Source organism: Bufo bufo, chromosome 1 (genome assembly GCF_905171765.1).
Source record: "Bufo bufo chromosome 1, aBufBuf1.1, whole genome shotgun sequence".
In the NCBI taxonomy this organism is placed as follows: Eukaryota; Metazoa; Chordata; class Amphibia; order Anura; family Bufonidae; genus Bufo; species Bufo bufo.
Window position 1 is genome coordinate 466,984,911 of NC_053389.1, and position 19,849 is coordinate 467,004,759.

General features: G+C 42.4%; 1 protein-coding gene across 1 annotated transcript in view; it reads right to left on the bottom strand.

Annotated features, from left to right (window-relative positions):
- Positions 1-19,849, bottom strand: part of EPYC (epiphycan) — a 72,565-nt gene that overhangs the window by 6,221 nt on the left and 46,495 nt on the right. Inside the window, exons 3-5 of the mRNA XM_040408752.1 lie at positions 14,468-14,626; positions 10,832-11,034; positions 1,390-1,485 (exon numbers count right to left, since the gene is read on the bottom strand). Coding sequence (XP_040264686.1) covers positions 1,390-1,485; positions 10,832-11,034; positions 14,468-14,626 — 458 coding nt within the window. The remainder of the gene's footprint in view (positions 1-1,389; positions 1,486-10,831; positions 11,035-14,467; positions 14,627-19,849) is intronic.

Consider the following 19,849-nt stretch of genomic DNA (forward strand, 5'->3'; position numbering starts at 1 on the left):
GATCGGTGGATAATAACGGTTATCATGTCTGCCTATATACAGGACCTGGATAAACAGGAGAGTGTGCTCCCTAACTCTCTGTAGTATAACCTCAGATGCAGCAGCAGTAATGGAGAACATTACACAGAAGTACTGAGCAGTTCAGATTTAAAGGGAATCTGTCACTAGCATATTAGCAAAAAATTTTTTTCAGGCATCCATGTGTAATAAAGTACCTTATATCCATATGTCTTGTTCTTTTTATTGTGAGTCTTGTAATTTCTTCATAAAAATGCTTCTTATGATATGCAAATGAAGCTGTAAGGAGCCCAGAGGGGCGTTATTCTTTCTCCACGGTGCCCAGGAACACCCCCCCCCCCCCAGCGCCGCGCTCAGCGGCAAACACCCCCGATCCTCCTCTCGCCTGCAACCGAAATCCCACGCAGGTGCAGTGCCGGCGGTTTAGCTGGCTGAGGAAACCCTCAGTCGTCTTATCATAGCGCAGGCCCAGGAAATCGCCGGCACTGCGCCTGTGCGGGATTTCGGTTGCAGACGAGAGGAGGATCGGGGGTGTTTGCCGCTGAGCGCGGAGCTGGGGGGGGGGAGCACTTAGCCGCGCCTCTGGGAGGCGATTTAGCTGAACTTGGAGGAGTTATTAGTTTTCAAATTTCGGCGGGCACGGCACTTCAGAGGGGCGTTCCTGGGCACCGTGGAGAAAGAATAACGCCCCTCTGGGCTCCTTACAGCTTCATTTGCATATCATAAGAAGCATTTTTTTGAAGAAATGACAAGACTCACAATAAAAAGAACATGACATATGGATATAAGGTACTTTATTACACATGGATTCATGAAAAAAAAAATTTGCTAATATGCTAGTGACAGATTCCCTTTAATTATAGCAGTGAATTAAGATAGTAAATCACTTATATGTCTCTCTGCCTGCTCCTGTGTGTAGCAGCCCATCCCTTCTCCTCCTGCCCTCTCGATAGATTTTTATGTAATCTGATGCTTTAGTAAGTAGACAGCCTGAATTCAATTACCTTCACTGAAGACTTATCTAGGTAGTGAATTGACATTGAGAAGAGAAAGGAAAAGCCTTGTAAGAGAAGGAAGCATCTTTTTCTGATAAGATATATTACAAAGTTTCTTCACATTCATATGAATGAAACATAATTAAATTAATCAAACAGTTAAGCTTTAAAGTTTTCTGCATTTATTTATCTAATGGGATGTGTCATGTTAGAAATAGCTACATCTGTATATTATATTGGCCCTTAGTGCAGTGTCTGTCACCCTAGAAAATCAGAACATTCTAACCACTACTTGCAGCCATATTTACATGGAAGACACCAATAAGACAGGATTCACACATGCAATAAGTATAAATATGAAAACTTGATTAGATACCTGAAGATGAAGAGCCTGCAAACTATCAGGAAGAGGTATTGGGATATGGTCTAAGCTGTTTTCATTCAAGTACAAAATACGAAGATCTTTCAGGTCCTGAAAATGAAAAGACTTTACTAAGTGCAACAAAGAAATGTGCATTACAAAATGGTTAAATAAGAGATCTTTCATTTCTATAGGGAGAAGAGATGAGGGTAACCAGCAAAAATTAAAACGTTCTTAAAAATTACATTTTCACTCAAAGTGACTTTCAATTTTGATAACTCAACATTGATATTCTGTGTAAATAGCTCCTGGAGAGGTTTTCTAATCTCGCAATCCTGTCCTTGGCATTAATTTTACGACTCATGCATGGAGCTATTATTCAGAAATGTACATGAGATTTAAAGGGAATGTGTCATCAGAAAATGACATGCTGTTTAAATCACTTTTTTATATTTAACATTTTAAATAATTTTTGATCATGTTATTTTTAATTTTTCATGTCACTTTTTATTTTTAAACTATAAACAAATATCCTGCAGTTTTTGCGCTGACCACTTTTTCTAATAATTGGCACCACTTCTGGGTTTGTACACATTACTTTACTGCAGTTAACTCATTCTAATCCTGCCTATAATTCTATCACCTTTGTGTATAGATAAAACAGGATCCACCATTCACAATAGGTGATTTTCAAATCTCATCTATTCTTTCTTTGTACAATGACGTCTGCACAGATCACAAAACATGCCTAGAAAACTCTCCCATAAAAGTCAATGAGGTCCTCTCCTGACCATTGTGTCTATAGTAGAGTTGAGCGGACACCTGGATGTTCAGGTTCGACGGGTTCGGCCGAACTTCACAAAAAAATTCGAGTTCGGAACCTGACCCCGAACCCGAACCACATTGAAGTCAATGGGGACCCAAACTTTTGAGCACTAAAATGGCTCTAAAAATGTCATGGAAAGGACTAGAGGGCAAATGGCAGCAAAATGTGGTTAAGAGCATGGCAAGTGCTCTGCAAACAAATGTGGATAGGGAAATGACATCAAATAACATAAAATACGCAAAAATAAAAAATTATAATCTTGATCTTGGAGGACGAGGTCCAAATGGAGTAGGAGGTTGAGGAGGCGGTGGAAGTGGCGGTGTAGGTGGAAGCGGCGGTGGAGGAGGAGGTAGCTAACACAGTTTTTTGGTTTAAATATTTTTTTTGTTTAAATTAGGGTACACCCCAAAACATTGGGAAATATAACCTGTTATAACCCCCTCCAGCTGAACAAACGTTCAGACAATACACTGGCAGCAGGGCAAGCCAGCACCTCCAAGGCGTAAAGGGCAAGCTCAGTTCATATGCCCAATTAGTAGACCCAGACGTTGAAGGGGGCAGACCTATCAGTCAGTACGTGTAGGCGTGTGCACACATACTGCTCCACCATATCACACGTCCCCATAATGTCCACGATCCAATTGGATATCTGCTCTATCAACTTTCGATGTTCTTTTCTGTGCCTATCATGTTGATTACGGTTAGCGGCGAATCAGGGTTCCACGCCAGAGAGGGAGCGTGAGAAAGGGAGACCACATCCAAGCGAGGTCAATGGCTGCAAAATGATCAAGATCAAATGTGGGACAAATTATTAAAGCAGAAGGATCGAATAAATGGGCCAATTAAAGACAAATTTTAGAAATTTAAGTCCCTGTCACCTATGCAGAGCAGGGGTTTTTCATCACAAGAAATGGGTTAATGTCACCCACCAATGGAACAGATGATTTTTAAGCATTTCGATCCCTGTCACCTATGCAGAGCAGGGGTTTATTCACGGGAAAAATGGTAAAATGTCACCCAAGAATGTAACAGAAAAACTAGTGAAATTTATGAACCTGTCTACTAGGTAGAGCAGGGGCATATCACAGCCAAAAATTAGTGAATGTCACCCAACTATGTAACAGACAAATTAGTGAAATTTATTAACCTGTCAACTAGGTAGAGCAAGGGTATATCAAAGCCAAAAATTGGTGAATGTCACCCAACAATGTAACAATAAAATTTGTGAAATTTATTAACCTGTCAACTAGGTAGAGCAGGGGTATATCAAAGCCAAAAATTGGAGAATTTCACCCACAAATGTAACAGCCAAATTAGTGAAATTTGTTTACCTGTCTACTAGATAGAGCAAGGGTATATCAGCCAAATATTGGTGAATGTCACCTGAAAATTTAACAGACAATTTAGTGAAATTTGTTTACCTGTCTACTAGGTAGAGCAGGGGTATATCACAGCCAAAAATTGGTAAATTTTACCCGAAAACGTAACAGACAGATTAGTGAAATGACAAAATAAAATACGTACAAATAAAAAAAAAAATCTTGATGTATGAGGTGGAGGTCCATATGGAGTAGGAGATTGAGGAGGTGGAGGACATAGCGGTGTAGGTGGAAGAGGCGGTGGAGGAGGATGAGGTAACCAACACTGGTTTTAATTTTTAATTTTAAATTAGGGTACACCCCAAAAGAGTTCTAAATATCAAAAATACAACAATGAGCAATTGCGCTGTATTATAACAATGGCTGGGTAAGGCCGGTATACATGTCTATTCTGAACAAGGTATGGACAAGTCCAGTGGGATCCATGCCTGGTTCATTGTAATGAACGTGAGCTAGTCCACATTGGCTGTGGACAGGCGGCTGCGCTTGTCTGTGATAACGCCCCCTGCCATTCTAAACACACAAACAGACAATAGATTGGCTACAGGGCAGGTCAGCACCTCCAAGGCGTAAAGGGCAAGCTCAGGCCATGTGCCCCATTTTGGAGACCCAGAAGATGAAGGGGCAGGCCCGTTATTCAGTACGTGTAGGCGTGTGCACACATGCTGCTCCACCATGTTGCTGTAATGCTGCCTCCTGCTAAGACGTTTCATATCAGCTGGTGGTTATGTGGCGTGCTGACAAATCTTTTCCACATTTCGGCCATGCTAACCCTGACGTCTGAGGTGCTGGTGGTGCCCCAGTTGCGTTGGCGACCTCTTCCTCCTCCTCTACCTTTGCCTTGTGCTTCCACTGTGCCCCCGCTGTCAGGTGGGAATGCCGCCAGCAGCGCATCTACCAGCGTGCGCTTGTACTCGCTCATCTTACAATCACGCTCCAGTGACGGAATTAAGGACGGTACGTTGTCCCTGTAACGGGGATCCAGCAGTGTGGCCACCCAGTAATCAGCACAAGTTAGAATGTGGGCAACTTGGTGGTCTTTGCAGAGACACTGCAGCATGTAATCGCTCATGTGTGCAAGGCTGCCCAGAAGCAACGAAAAGCTGTCCTCTGTGGGAGATGTATTGTCTGTGTCCTCTGTATCACCCCAGCCATGCACCAGTGATGGCCATGAGCTGGTTTGAGTGACACACTGCTGTGAACACGGTTCCTCCTCCTCCATCTCCTCCTCTTCAACCCCCACCTTATCATCCCCAAGAACTGTGCCCTGGCTGGACAATTGTGTACCTGGCGTTTGTGGGTGCAGGAACCCACCCTCGGAGCCACTTGTGAATGACTGGCCAGAAACCCTATGAAATTATTCCTCTTCCTCCTCCTCCTCCTTCTGTGCCACATCCTCTTCCATCATCGCCAGAAGCGTTTTTTTTAAGGAGGCATAGAAGTGGGATAGTAACGCTGAGAAGGGCATTATCGGCACTGGCCATGTTGGTGGAGTACTCGAAACAGCGCAACAAGGAACACAGGTCTCGCATGGAGGCCCAGTCATTGGTGGTGAAGTGGTGCTGTTCCGCAGAGCGACTCACCCGTGCGTGCTGCAGCTGAAAGTCCACTATCGCATGCTGCTGCTCGCACAGTCTGGCCAGCATGTGCAAGGTGGAGTTCCACCTTGTAGGCACGTCGCATATGAGGCGGTGAGCGGGAAGGCCGAAGTTATGCTGCAGCACTGACAGGCGAGCAGCAGCAGGGTGAGAACGCCGAAAGCGCGCACAGACGGCCTGCACTTTTTGCAGCAGCTCTGACATATTGGGGTAATTTTTAAGGAACCTCTGCACCACCAAATTCAGCACATGCGCCAGGCAAGGGATGTGTGTCAAACCGGCTAGGCCCAGAGATTTCACCCATTATCGCACACCACCAGGCCGGGCTTGAGGCTCACTGGCACCAACCACTCATCGGTCTGTTGTTCCATGCCCATCCACAGCTCCTGCGCGGTGTGGGGTTTGTCCCAGAAACAGCTAAGTTTTAAAACTACCTGCTGTTGTTTACCACTGGCTGTGTTGAAGTTGGTGGTAAAGGTGTTACGCTGACCGGATGAGGAGCCGGTAGATGATGAGGAAGCGGAGTATGAGGAGGAAACAACAGGAGGCAAACTGAAGCGCCCTGCAATCCTTGGGGGTGGAAGGACATGCGCCAAACTACTATCTGCCTCAGGCCCAGCCACCACTGCATTTACCCAGTGTGCTTTTAGGGAGATATAACGTCCCTGACCGTGCTTACTGGTCCACGTATCCGTAGTTATGTGGACCTTACCACAGATGGACTTGAGCAGTGCACACCTTATTTTGTCCATCACTTGTTTGTGCAGGGATGGGATGGCTCGCCTGGAAAAGTAGTGGCGGCTGGGCACGACGTACTGTGGGACTGCCACCGCCATAAGGCTTTTAAAACTCTCCGTCTCTACCAGACGGAATGACACCATTTCAAAGGCCAGTAATTTTGAAATTCTGGCATTCAGGGCCAGGGATCGCGGGTGTTTGTGAGATGGAGAACTGAACGCTTCCGTGGGACATTGTGGAGATACTTGGCGACCCAGGTGGTGATGTTGCTGGCAGATGTGGGGTGGCAGGTGCCTCTGTTTGTGGGGTGGCAGGTGCCACTGTCACTCCAGAGGTGGATGAAGAGGCCGAGACTGCTGCAGAAGGGGAAGCAGGTGGAGCCAAAGACCTTTCTTGGTTTTTGAGGTGTCTACTCCACTGCAGCTCGTGCTTTGCACTTTGATGCCTTGTCATGCAAGTTGTGCTCAGGTTGAGAACGTTTATGCCTTGCTTCAGGCTCTGATTGCACAGCGTGCAAACCATTTGTGTCTTGTTTTCAGCACATTTTCTGAAGAACTGCCACGCCAGGGAACTCCTTGGAGCTGGCTTTGGTGTGCTTGGTCCCTTGATGCGTTGGGCAGTAGCAGCCATACTGTCTAGGGGACGGCCGCTCTGCTTTTGCACCCTGCTCCCTCTTCTGCTCTGCTGGTGGCTCTGTGCGACCACCGACTCTTCCTCCGAACTACACAGGTCACTCGCATGTCCTTGATTCCATGTGGAGTCGAGGACTTCATCGTCCTCCACATCATCTTCCACCCAGTCTTCACCCCTGCCCTCCTTGTCAGTCTGCACACTTTCAAAAGCCACAGCAGTTGGCACCTGTGTTTCGTCATCACCCGAGACGTGCTGCGGTGGTCCTCCCATGTACTCATCTTGAAACATAAGTGGTTGGGCATCGGTACACTCAATCTCTTCCATTTCTGGGGCAGGGCTATGTGGATGGCCCTGGTAAACCCTGCCAGCAGTCATCAAAAAAAAGAAGAAACTGCTGCATGACTTGGGGCTCAGACTGCTTGGCTGATTTGCAAAGGGGTGAGGTGAAAGACTGATGGACATCGGCTGCAGGTGCCAACTCTGATCTTTCAGCATGAGACTGGGTAGGAGACAATGTAAAGAACTGGAGGCACTGTCAGCCACCCAATCTACTATCGCCTGTACTTGTTCTGGCCTCACCATTTGTAAAGCCGCATTAGGCCTGACCAAGTACCGCTGAAGGTTCTGTCGCCTACTCGCACCTGAGGAAGGTGGTTCACTTGTGCGTGTAGCTGTCACAGATCGACCACGTCCTCTCCCTGCAACAGGAGCTGCACTAGCAGCACCGCGACCGGGGCCACGTTCCTTATTCAACGCTCTCCTCATTCTCAGCAAATTTAGTATTTGGCCCAAAATGGGTGTTTTTTTAAAATAACGGAATAGAACACCAGTATCTATCGCGTGTATTTCACACTGACAGATGCAGCCAAGGCTGCAAATTTAGTATTTTGCCAAAAATTGGTGTTTTTTTAACCCAGAATATTATTGCAGTATTTCAAGCTTGTATCTCACACTGACAGATGCAGCAAAGGCTGCAAATTTAGTAGTTTGCCCAAAATGGGTGTTTTTTATAATAACAGAATAGAACAACAGTATCTAACGCGTGTATTTCACATTTACAGATGCAGCCAAAGCCACAATTTTAGTATTTTGCCCAAAATGGGTGTTTTTTTAATTACAGATTATGACGGCAGTATCTAACGCTTGTATTTCACACTTACAGATGCAACAAGGGCTGTAAAATTTCGTATTTTGCCCAAAAAGGGTGTTTTTTAAAACCCAGAATATTATTGCAGTATTTCAAGCTTGCATCTCACACTGACAGATGCAACAAAGGCTGCAAATTTAGTATTTGACCCAAAATGGGTGTTTTTTTAATAACAGAATAGAACAACAGTATCTAACGCGTATATTTCACACTGACAGATGCAGCCAAGCCCGCAAATTTAGTATTTTGCCCAAAATGGGTGTTTTGTTAATAACAGAATAGAACAACAGTATCTAACGCGTGTATTTCACACTGACAGATGCAGCCAAGGCCGCAAATTTAGTATTTTGCCAAAAATGGGTGTTTTTTTAATAGCAGAATATGACAGCAGTATCTAACGCTTGTATTTCACAGTGGTAGATGCAACAAGGGCTGTAAAATTTATTTTTTTGCCCAAAAGGGGTGTTTTTTTAAACCCAGAAAATTATTGCTGTATTTCAAGCTTAACTTGCACACTGACAAATTCGGCATAGGCCCCAGATGGAGGGTATTGGCAAAAATGGGTGTTTTTTAAAACCTAGAAAATTATTGCAGTATTTCAAGCTTGTATTTAACAATGACAGATGCAGCAAATGCCGTAAAATTAGGATTTTCCCCTAAATGTTTTTTTTTTTAATAACAGAATATGACAGCAGTATCTAACGCTTGTATTTCACACTGACAGATGCAACAAGGGCTGTAAAATTTTGTATTTTGCCCAAAAAGGGTGTTTTTTAAAACCCAGAAAATTATTGCAGTATTTCAAGCTTAAATTGCACACAGACAAATGCTACAAAGGCCACAGATGTAGTGTCTGGCCAAAAATGGGCAATTTTTTTAAACCCAGAATATAATTGCAGTATTTCAAGCTTCTATTTGACTGTCACAAATGCACATATGCTGTGCTGGTGCACAGAACTTGCATAAAATGGCCACCGCCGCCCACCTAACTAACAGACGGATAAAAGTTATTTTTCTGGGTTACTGGGCTCAGGGCAGGGTAAAAAAGATTGTGCACTGCACCCACAAAACAAAATCTAGGTAGATCGCTGAGTTAACAAGCACTTCAGATTAAAGATTCTGTCCTATTCTCTCCCTCACAGCAGCATCATCCTCTCCCTACACTAATCAGAGCCGAGTGATGTGCAGCGCTACTTGACTCCAGCTTATATAGAGGCTGGGTCACATGCTGCACTGGCCAATCACAGCCATGCCATTAATAGGTATGGATGTGATGGTTTCTAGGGGCACACAAGTTAAACGCTTGTTGATTGGCTGCTCTGCAGCCTTTCAAAATGCGGCATTAACTCACCAAACACCGAACCCGAACTTTCACTGAAAATTTCGGGTTTGGGTCTGGGGTCCAAAAATCCTAAAGTTCGGTACGAACCTGAACTTTACAGTTTAGGTTTGCTCAACCCTAGTCTATAGCCCATGGGGCTGCCTAAAGCAATTGTGTTAATGCTGTGCAAATGCTGTTAAGAACAGCTCAGGCAAGATGGCCGCCCCATAATAATGTTCAGGAATTAAAATAAAAAAATCTACAATCAGAAAATAAAAACAGATTAGAAAGAAAAGGAGATGTGTTACCATCTGGTTTTAACTGGCAGATAAAAGTTTTGGTGACATATTTCCTTTAACAGGGAAATTTAGCTGCCCACGGTACCTTATTCGTGTGCCCATGAAGCTCTGGAAGCAGTTCTTGTTGAGGTATTCTAACTAGTAAATGCACTGAAAAAAAATTTTTAGTCTTCTTCCCGCTGTATGGAAATGACAATGTTCTGGTTAAGAAGGCCATTGTTTTACACCTTCAAGTCAAGGTTTTTCTACCTGCCCCTGCCTCCTGCAGCTGGATTGACAATGCCTGCATGGGATCTAATAAGACCTGGGAATAATGTTTCCTGCATGAGGGTATGTCGGTCAAGCTGCAGGAGGAGGGGACAGGCTGGGAAACGTTGACCCGGAGGAGTTAAACTCAGGCCTACTAAACTGGAAGACACTAATTTCCATACAGCGAGAAGAAGATTAAAAAATGCATCTACAATATATTTACTAGTTAGAATACTACAACAAGTACTGCTTCCAGAGCCCCATAAGCACATAAAGAAGGTACAGTGGGCAGCTAAGCATATCAGAGATGTCAGGTTCCCCTTAACTGACTGTAATTAAAGTGAGTCTGTCAGTAGGAACTTCACTGATAAACCAGGCACAAACTCTTGTAGGGCTAGATCAGCCAGTTGCTTCATTCTGGAGAAAAATACTTTAAATCCATATGCAAAGTAGAAGTTAAGTGCACTGAAGTAAGGCCTACGCCATTCTGTGCACCCTTACCCCTCCTGCCTCCTTTGTCAGCTTGTCCCTCTTGGGTTCAACCTCAGCTACTTATCTGCTTGTTTGTTTCTTCAGAATGAAGCAACAGATCAGTAAGTGAAAGGTATCATTATGTTAAGCTGAGCTAGCCCTACAAGACATTTTGCCTGGTTTAACAATGCATTTCCTGGCAACAGAATCCCTTTAAGAGCTCATAATGCAGATTTACTGAGTTGCCATTCACACCACATGTTCTGATTCCAATATTAGAAGATAGATGCACCCTTTTGCATAATGCTAAAGAGGTTGTCTGGCTTTGGGGGGGTGACACATCATTGAAACCAAAGACACCGCTGAGGAGTGTAGTTCACCTCAGCAGTCACAGACCAAACCAATTTTCTAGACCTGCAGGGACCAGAAGCAGGCAGAAATGGAGAACCAGCATGACCACAGACTGGTGAGTGGTGTTTTTTATATTAAGGGGCAAAGGTTGGCACCCCGGAGGTTGTCATCTTTGAGGCCGAACATTCCCTTTAATTATTCCCTTTAATTATACAACCTGTTATAAGAGTATAACAGCTTTTTTTCTAAATTTGGATTTTAATATGCAAAGGCCTAATATAGTATCCTTTTGATTAACCTATGTATATTTGTCAAAATCATTTAACTAATGAAGTCTACATTACACATACAGTATACGTTGGCACACTTAATACATACTGTATATTCCAAACATTCACCCTCAAATGTTGTCTAAACCTAACACTGATTGACTTTATCTACGTACTTTAAATGCCTCCTGCTTAATTCCTTTGCGTCCAAGTCTATTCTTGCTGACATCAAGGAAGTTCAATGAGTTTGGCAGTTCTGGAAGCTGTCTTATCCTGTTATCCAAAAGTGAGAGTTCATTAAGCTGTGCCAAGCTCCTAAATGCATCTTCATCAATTTCTGATACAATGTTTGATGTCAGATCAATCTTCTGTAATTTATCTGAAAGAAGCAAAGCACTCAGGGTTATTACTGTATTAAAAAGCAAAGCAAATTCTGTGCAGAGCTTCATAAATGGAAATTACATTTATAACATGCAGTCCAATCAAAATGATAGATCATAATATAATTACTATACTAATTGGCAGCAATGTTTTTCTTAACAGTGTCGTAAACTGCTCATTTTTGTAAACCTCCAGTACACTCATGCAAAGTTCATTAAGGCTAAGGCTTTATCTAGACCAGTGATGGTGAACCTTTTAGAGACTGATTGCCCAAACTGCAACCCAAAACCCACTTATTTATCGCAAAGCGCCAATGTGGAAATTTACCCTGAATACTTCAGTCCAATATAGTATATTTTCCATACTTTATCATTTAGCTATAACAGCCTGCCTACATTCAATGCACTGCCTGTGCTGTTCATAGCGCACCCTGTGCTGATGAATGGCAGGAAAAGTCTAAGGCATACTGGTACACCATAGACTTTTTCTAGGGTGCGGGTGCCCACAGAGAGGGCTCTGAGTGCCGCCTCTGGCACCCGTGCCATAGGTTCGCCACCACTGATCTAGATTATTTTTTTGTAATAATAAAGTAATCAAAATCTTAAAGTGTTTATCTAGGATTTTAATACTGAAGGCCTATCCTTAGGAGTTCGCAACTCCATCTACCACACAGTGGATGGATCTGTGTAGTGCTGGTGCTACAAAGTAACAGCTGACCATGGGGGTGAGAGATGGTGGACCCCCCTGACATTCTGATATTGATGGCATATTCTGAGGATAGGTCATCATTATTAAAATCCTGAACAACCCCTTTAAAGGGGGATTTTCAACAAAAGTTCATAAACTGTAAGTCTATCGAGGGAAATAGCTACTACTACTTTAATAATTGCTCAAAAATCCCATTACGTAGACAGTAAAAAAAAGAAAATAAATTGAACTTCTGAATTTTTGTTCATCCTACCAAAATGTGAACCCCAAAATGGTACAAGTTGAAACTGCAATAGGTTTTGCAAATAACAAGTTCCCAAACAGTTTCCTTGATGGAAAAAAATGTTATGAATGCAGCAACACAGGTTTTTTTAAGTATTAACTATGCAAAAGCATAATGAAAAACAATATAAATCGGATATCACTGTAATTGTGCTGTAAATTTAACATGTCATGGTGGATGCCATTAAAAATATGGCAGAAGTGCTACTTTTTTGACAGAAAAATGAACCCTTAGTGACCATCGATACGTGTTTTTACGGCGGTCACTAAGGGGCCTTAGGCGGGGCTGCCGCTTTTTTATGGTGGCCCAGTCTAAGCGCTGCACGGGCCCCCACATGAGAGCCGCTGCCCTTCTCTAACAGCCCGGACCGACAGGAGTGCCGATCCGGGCATTTTAGCACTTTACATGCTGTAAGCAATGGCGCCCCCCGCATGTAAAGCGTTGACCTAGGGAGTGGACTCCCTCTGTCTCCTTTCGGCACCCTGCAAATGCAATCGTGGGGTGACGATGTGTGTGAAGGCTGGCTGGGGTCTGATGTAGGCCCCAGACCAGCTTTTAGTAATTTCCAGCAGGCTTCGCCTCTCTGGCGTATCCTGCTAGTCAATATTAAAATAGCATTGCCATTAAAATGCAAGCAGTAAAAAAAAATAAAAAAAATAAAAACATTTATTAAATTATAAAAATTCCATTAAAAAAAATGCTTTTAATCCATTGAAAATACACTTTTCAATGAAAACAATTACAAAAAAAAAATCTCCCCCATATGTTTGGTATTGCCGCATCTGTAACGACCCAGACTACATAAATATCAGTAAATTATACCATACGGTGAACGCTGTAAAAAATAAAAAATGACAGAATTGCTAATTTATTCTTAGTTACTATGAAAAAACGTAATAACAAGCGATCAAAAAGCGTAATTTACTCCAAAATTGTACCAATGAAAAATTCCCGCAAAAATCAAGCCCTCACAGAACTCCATAGAAAGAAAAATAAAAAAGTTATGGGTCTTGGGAAGCGGCTATGCAAAAACATTTTTTCCCTTTAAAAAAAGGGGATTGGTACAACATAAAAAAAAATATGTATTTGGTATCACTGTAATCGTACTGACCCAGAGAATAAAGATATTATGTTATTCATACCAAAAAATAAACGCCGTAAAAGTCTATAAAGTAAAAACGCAGTAGCAGAATTGCTGTTTATCCCATTTCCCTCCCAGAAAGAGTTAATAAACGTTAATCAGAAAGTTAGGTGTATCATAAAATGGCACCATTAAAAACTAAAACTTTTCCTGCAAAAAACAAGCCCCCATGCAGCTATAGAGACTGAAAAATAAAAACGTTATAGCTCTTGGAACGCGACAATGAAAAAATGAAGAAAAACGCTTGGTCAGTAAGGCCAAAAACAGGCTGGTCACTAAGGGGTTAAAAAAATGAGAACTAAAAAAAGCCTGTTGCTTTCTTATAGCCCCAAAGTACATTACAACTGAAAACTCAGGGGCTTAGCAGTGAGACATCCGGTGATCAGTCTGTGAAGGTTCTCATTTATCCAGGTCATGGTATATCTGTAAAGAATAAATCAAGGCAATTGGACTTACTGTAGATTTCTTGAAAACATTTCACTCGTTCTTCCAACGAGCTTTCTCAATTTTGAGTGACTTTACAAGAATTCTCTGGGAATAAATATGTAACTGAATCAACATCTGGTAATTATACCCAGCATGGGGTCAGAGGTCATTATACCCAGCATGGGGTCAAAGGTGTTGATAAAGCTCGTTGGAAGAACGAGTGAAACGTTTTCAAGAAATCTACAGTAAGTCCAGTTGCCTTGATTTATTCTTTACAGATATCCGGTGATCAGTTTTTCTTTGGGAAACTCTTCTAATAAGACATTCTCCAGAGTGGACAACCCCATTAAAGGGAACCTGTAATCAACTTTATGCAGCCCGTACTAACGGCAGAATAAAGTAGAGACAGGTGAGTTGATTTTAGCAGTTAAAAGTAAGTGGTTGCCGAGAACCAACATCAAAATCATTGCAGACTTGGCCTGGAAAAGAGTCACGGCCACCTGAGAAGAGTCATGGTTATTCAAGAATTCTTGCTCTCCCTGCCCACCTGCTGATGACTGACCGTCTTCTACCAAGTTTTCTCTTTTTCTCTCTAGGAGAGAACTGCCAATCATCAGTAGATGTGCAGAGAGAGCAGGAGATATGAATAACCATGACTCTTCTCAAGTAGATTTGGCTTTTTCCAAGGCCTGTGCTACAATGATTATGATGCTGGTTCTTGGCAACTACTTACTTTTAGCTCATGAGTGACACACTGCTGACATCAGCATTTCTGTCACTATTTTATACTGCCCTCAGTGAGGTCAGCATAAAGTTGATGATAGGTTCGCTTTAAGTACAATTTAATAACACAAATTTATCAAGAATACATACTTAGGTATGAAAAATCATTCTTGTTTATCTTGCTTATCTTATTGAAACGTAGATAGACGTGAGTAGTGTCCTTAGGTAGTGGTGGAACTGAATCAAGGTTGTGGTCATCGCAGTAAACAGTAGTGCGAATGCACGCACAAAGGATACAAGTAGAGATTTCTAAAAGACAATGACAGTTATAAAGTAGATTGTTGAATATAGCACATTGTAAAGACAGTCCTAAACATTTATAATACAGTATGTCAAACATGCATGATATCTATAATACCATTTCAGTATTACCAGTTCACACAAGGCTAACACAAATGCAATTTAAAAAAAAGAAAATATACACTGCTCAAAAAAATAAAGGGAACACTTAAACAACACAATGTAACTCCAAGTCAATCACACTTCTGTGAAATCAAACTGTCCACTTAGGAAGCAACACTGAGTGACAATCAATTTCACATGCTGTTGTGCAAATGGGATAGACAACAGGTGGAAATTATAGGCAATTAGCAAGACACCCCCAATAAAGAAGTGGTTCTGCAGGTGGTGACCTGACCACTTCTCAGTTCCTATGCTTCCTGGCTGATGTTTTGGTCACTTTTGAATGCTGCCGGTGCTTTCACTTTAGTGGTAGCATGATACGGAGTCTACAACCCACACAAGTGGCTCAGGTAGTGCAGCTTATCTAGGATGGCACATCAATGCGAGCTGTGGCAAGAAGGTTTGCTGTGTCTGTCAGTGTAGTGTCCAGAGCATGGAGGCGCTACCAGGAGACAGGCCAGTACATCAGGAGACGTGGAGGAGGCCGTAGGAGGGCAACAATCCAGAAGCAGGACCGCTACCTCCGCCTTTGTGCAAGGAGGAACAGGAGGAGCACTGCCAGAGCCCTGCAAAATGACCTCCAGCAGGCCACAAATGTGCATGTGTCTGCTCAAATGGTCAGAAACAGACTCCATGAGGGTGATATGAGGGCCCGATGTCCACAGGTGGGGGTTGTGCTTACAGCCCAACACCGTGCAGGACGTTTGGCATTTGCCAGAAAACACCAAGATTGGCAAATTCGCCACTGGCGCCCTGTGCTCTTCACAGATGAAAGCAGGTTCACACTGAGCACATGTGACAGACGTGACAGTGTCTGGAGACGCCGTGGAGAACGTTCTGCTGCCTGCAACATCCTCCAGCATGACCGGTTTGGCATTGGGTCAGTAATGGTGTGGGGCGGCATTTCTTTGGAGGGCCGCACAACCCTCCATGTGCTCGCCAGAGGTAGCCTGACTGCCATTAGGTACCGAGATGAGATCCTCAGACCCCTTGTGAGACCATATGCTGGTGCGGTTGGCCCTGGGTTCCTCCTAATGCAAGACAATGCGAGAACTCATGTGGCTGGAGTGTGTCAGCAGTTCCTGCAAGACGAAGGCATTGATGCTATGGACTGGCCCGCCCGTTCCCCAGACCTGAATCCAATTGAGCACATCTGGGACATCATGTCTCGCTCTATCCACCAACGTCACGTTGCACCACAGACTGTCCAGGAGTTGGCAGATGCTTTAGTCCAGGTCTGGGAGGAGATCCCTCAGGAGACCGTCCACCATCTCATCAGGAGCATGCACAGGCTTTGTAGGGAGGTCATACAGGCACGTGGAGGCCACACACACTACTGAGCCTCATTTTGACTTGTTTTAAGGACATTACATCAAAGTTGGATCAGCCTGTAGTGTGTTTTTCCACTTTAATTTTGAGTGTGACTCCAAATCCAGACCTCCATGGGTTAAAAAATTTGATTTCCATTTTTTTTTTTTGTGTGATTTTGTTGTCAGCACATTCAACTATGTAAAGAACAAAGTATTTCAGAAGAATATTTAATTAATTCAGATCTAGGATGTGTTATTTTTGTGTTCCCTTTATTTTTTTGAGCAGTGTATTTTCCAGCAATTTCTTTCTAAATATCTATCTATCTATCTATCTATCTATCTATCTATCTATCTATCTATCTATCTATCATGCAAAAAATGAGGCAGCACTCTAAATATGGTGAATAGGTGGTGGACCTGTCAAGCTTGACAAAGGCCTCATTGTGCTGGGCCTTGGGAATAAACAGGTCCACCACCTATTCACCATATTTGGAGTGCTGCCTCATTTTTTGTATTTTGGATCTTTTAGTGGACTACTGCCTATTGTCCTGGAGGGATTGTACATGACTATTACCTTATAGACTGTGCTGATGTTTCTTTTTGTTTTTGGATATCTATCTATCATTTATCTCATATCTGCAGATGAAGCTGAGCTAAACTTGATGGGTAAGGTGTTAAGCAAACAATGGGAAGAAAATGTTAATTTACTTTCTCGATGGATTTTAATGGCTCTTGTCATAAGATAACACTGTAACATATGTTATCAGAATAAATTTTAGCTCAGCTCCATCTATATCTATTTATCTAGAGAGAGAGAGAGAGAGAGAGAGAGAGATTTTCTATATTTATCCCAGGGGATCAGCAATGTTTCCCCTCCTCCTGTGCACAATCCTGTAATGGGTATAAGACAACTGGTTGCAGCAAGACCCCCAAAGCCCCCCCCCCCCCCTCTGCTCTGTTAGAAATTAATTAATTCCTCTCAGCAGGATTTCTAAAAGTTAAAGTTTATCTGCTTCAGAAATATGCAATAAATCCTGTAGACAAGTTTATCTTCTGTTTACTGTTTTGTCATAGTAATAGTGAACCGCCTTCTGCACTATTGAGCTTTATTACATAAGAGTCCTGGAAGGATTATCTGACAACTAAACATAGATATTATTTTTTTTATAGCTTTTAGAATACAGTAAAGGAGTTTCAGTTTACTTCTTCAGGCAGTTCTCCTTTAAAAAAGTACAGTAATTATGGTTAAAAAAGAACATTTTTGCTCAGTGGGGAACTCTGCTCCTGGCACCCCAATCCAATCAATATCTCTAATATCTCTTTGTGAAAATGCAGATTTTATTTTAAATAATAGCTAGCTACCCTTAAAATATTCAGCCAATGTAAAAAATAATAATCTTGGCCCACCATATCTATGATATGCTATCCCCTATACATTCATAGGCAATTATTGACAAATAATTATATTCTCAATGATATTTTGAACTTTATAATTCAATGTTAACACTGTTCTCATAAAAGATCCAGCTTTACCATGTTCTGCAGATTGCATTCATTTACATCTATAGAGAAGTATTCTGTGATATCACAGGTTGCTCACATATGTAGACAGAGATTTATAAAATGAACCTATGTAGTTACTTGATGTACACCATGGATACCCGTTGTTTTTAATGACCTCCTGCCAAACTTCTAAGCAATGCATTTTCAAAGAAGACCAGCTACAGTTTTTTTTTCTGCCTAGCAGATGTTCATTGGAAATAGCTTCCAGCAGCAAGATCCCTTACAATTAACATGTTTAGGGTGAACTCACAATATCAAAGAGCGTTAAGAAACTGGACATCTCCTTTATGTTAATATGGTTGATATCTGATATATTGGGCACCAGCCTAAGCCCTCATACAAGCAGCTGAGCCATGTCCTCATTCCAACAATCTGTGGAGGTCTTAGTTTTGTAAAGTTTAGTGACACTTTAAAGGGGTTTTGCAGGTCATACATATTGGCCAGATAGGTCATTAATATCAGATTGGCGGGGGTCCGACAACAGGCACCCCTGCCAATCAGCTGTTTGAAGAGGAGGCGTCCCATCTCCTCTTCGAACAGCTGATCGGCAGGAATGCTGGGAATGCTGGGTGTTGGACCCACCACTCAGATATTGATGACCTGTCCTGACAATAGGTCATCTATATGTATGACCTGCACAACCAATCAATCATTGGATCAATTAGCAGGGTTGAGCCTTTGTAGGAACGCTACCCAGTGTAAATGTACAGCTGATCGCCTGATAAACAAGCAAAGACTCATTCATGGGGTGACCATATCATTTTTCCACCATAGTTTCTGGCCAGCACATCACCCTGTGTAAACAAGATTTTTTTTTTGCCCACAGGATTTTTTTTTTGTAGGGGGCAAATAATCTCAATCGGTTGTCGCCATACAGAAGGGATGATTGCTGCATTTAAGTACTCTCACCTCTGTAATTTTCAAGAACAAATGGTTCATTCCCAATAATTGCCTGCAAACTGGCCTGTGTGAAAGGAGCATTATCTTATCATAGAAAAAGATCATGTTCTCTAGTTATGAGCTATTTTCTTCCTACCCCATCTTAAAATAACATTTTCACTGAATTCTGGGATAAATAAGTCTGATTACCTACTCACCGAAGGATCAGATTACATCATCCCACAGAAGTATGTGGAGAAGGGAGGGGGAGCAGTGAGCAGCACAGTGAGAAAAGAGAAGCACAGCCACGACTCAGCAGCTTATAGTAAGTGTTATATTTCACCTCAAATGCTTCACACAAATCTTCCATCAAATTTGATTCTGGTCCGAATGCATTTGATCCAATTTGAAAGTGCCCTGATTGCCCTGAAAAGTCATGTATGACACTCTGAGGTCTCCTAGGACTATATCCCAGTGGTAGTGATGGACGAACATCTGCCGGGACGGTTCGCGGACGCGATCGCGCGAACGTGATCAAATGTTCGCAAACCGCAAGTTTGCGGCGGGTCCCATTCATTTTAATGGCAGACAAACCTGAAAAACCTTCAGCTCATATTTGCAGCCAAGAAATAATTACTAGAAGTGCACAAATAGTCCCACAACATGGACAGTGACATACCAGATGTATTATTCAAATTTGCGATTTCCATTCATTACTTTTTTCAATGCGAAATATTGGCAATATAATTTTCGCGTACGCGCATGAGCAAATGCACTATACAGTACCAAATGCACTATAAAGAAAGTATATTGGTATATAACACCCCGCTTCAATCACTTGTTTTGGGGGGCGACTAGTATATCACACCAGTTATAATTAATTTTTCCAATACCGTTTGTCACTGTGTGTAGTAGAGGGAACGCAGCAAAACCGCAAACAAATGCTGCTGTACCCAAATGCACTATATAGAAAGTATATTATTGGTATATAACACCCCGCTTCTATCAGTTTCGCTGCAGAACCATTAACTAGTCACCACCACTGCTGCACAATACAAATCCACTATAATATGCTTTCTATTTTAGAAAGTATATTATAAGTGTATTGCACCCCTCTGTACTGCACACCTATCAATAGTACACCTATACCAGTCCTTAAAAGGACTTTTGTGGACCTATTTGATAGCGTTTTTGTCCCTAACAGTCTGTCCCTGCTCCACACAGCAACCTTTCCCTACACTGGCAAAACACTGAATGTAAAATGGCGGCCAGATCAGGTTTATTTATAAGGTAGGGGGTATGTCCATGGGCTGAAATG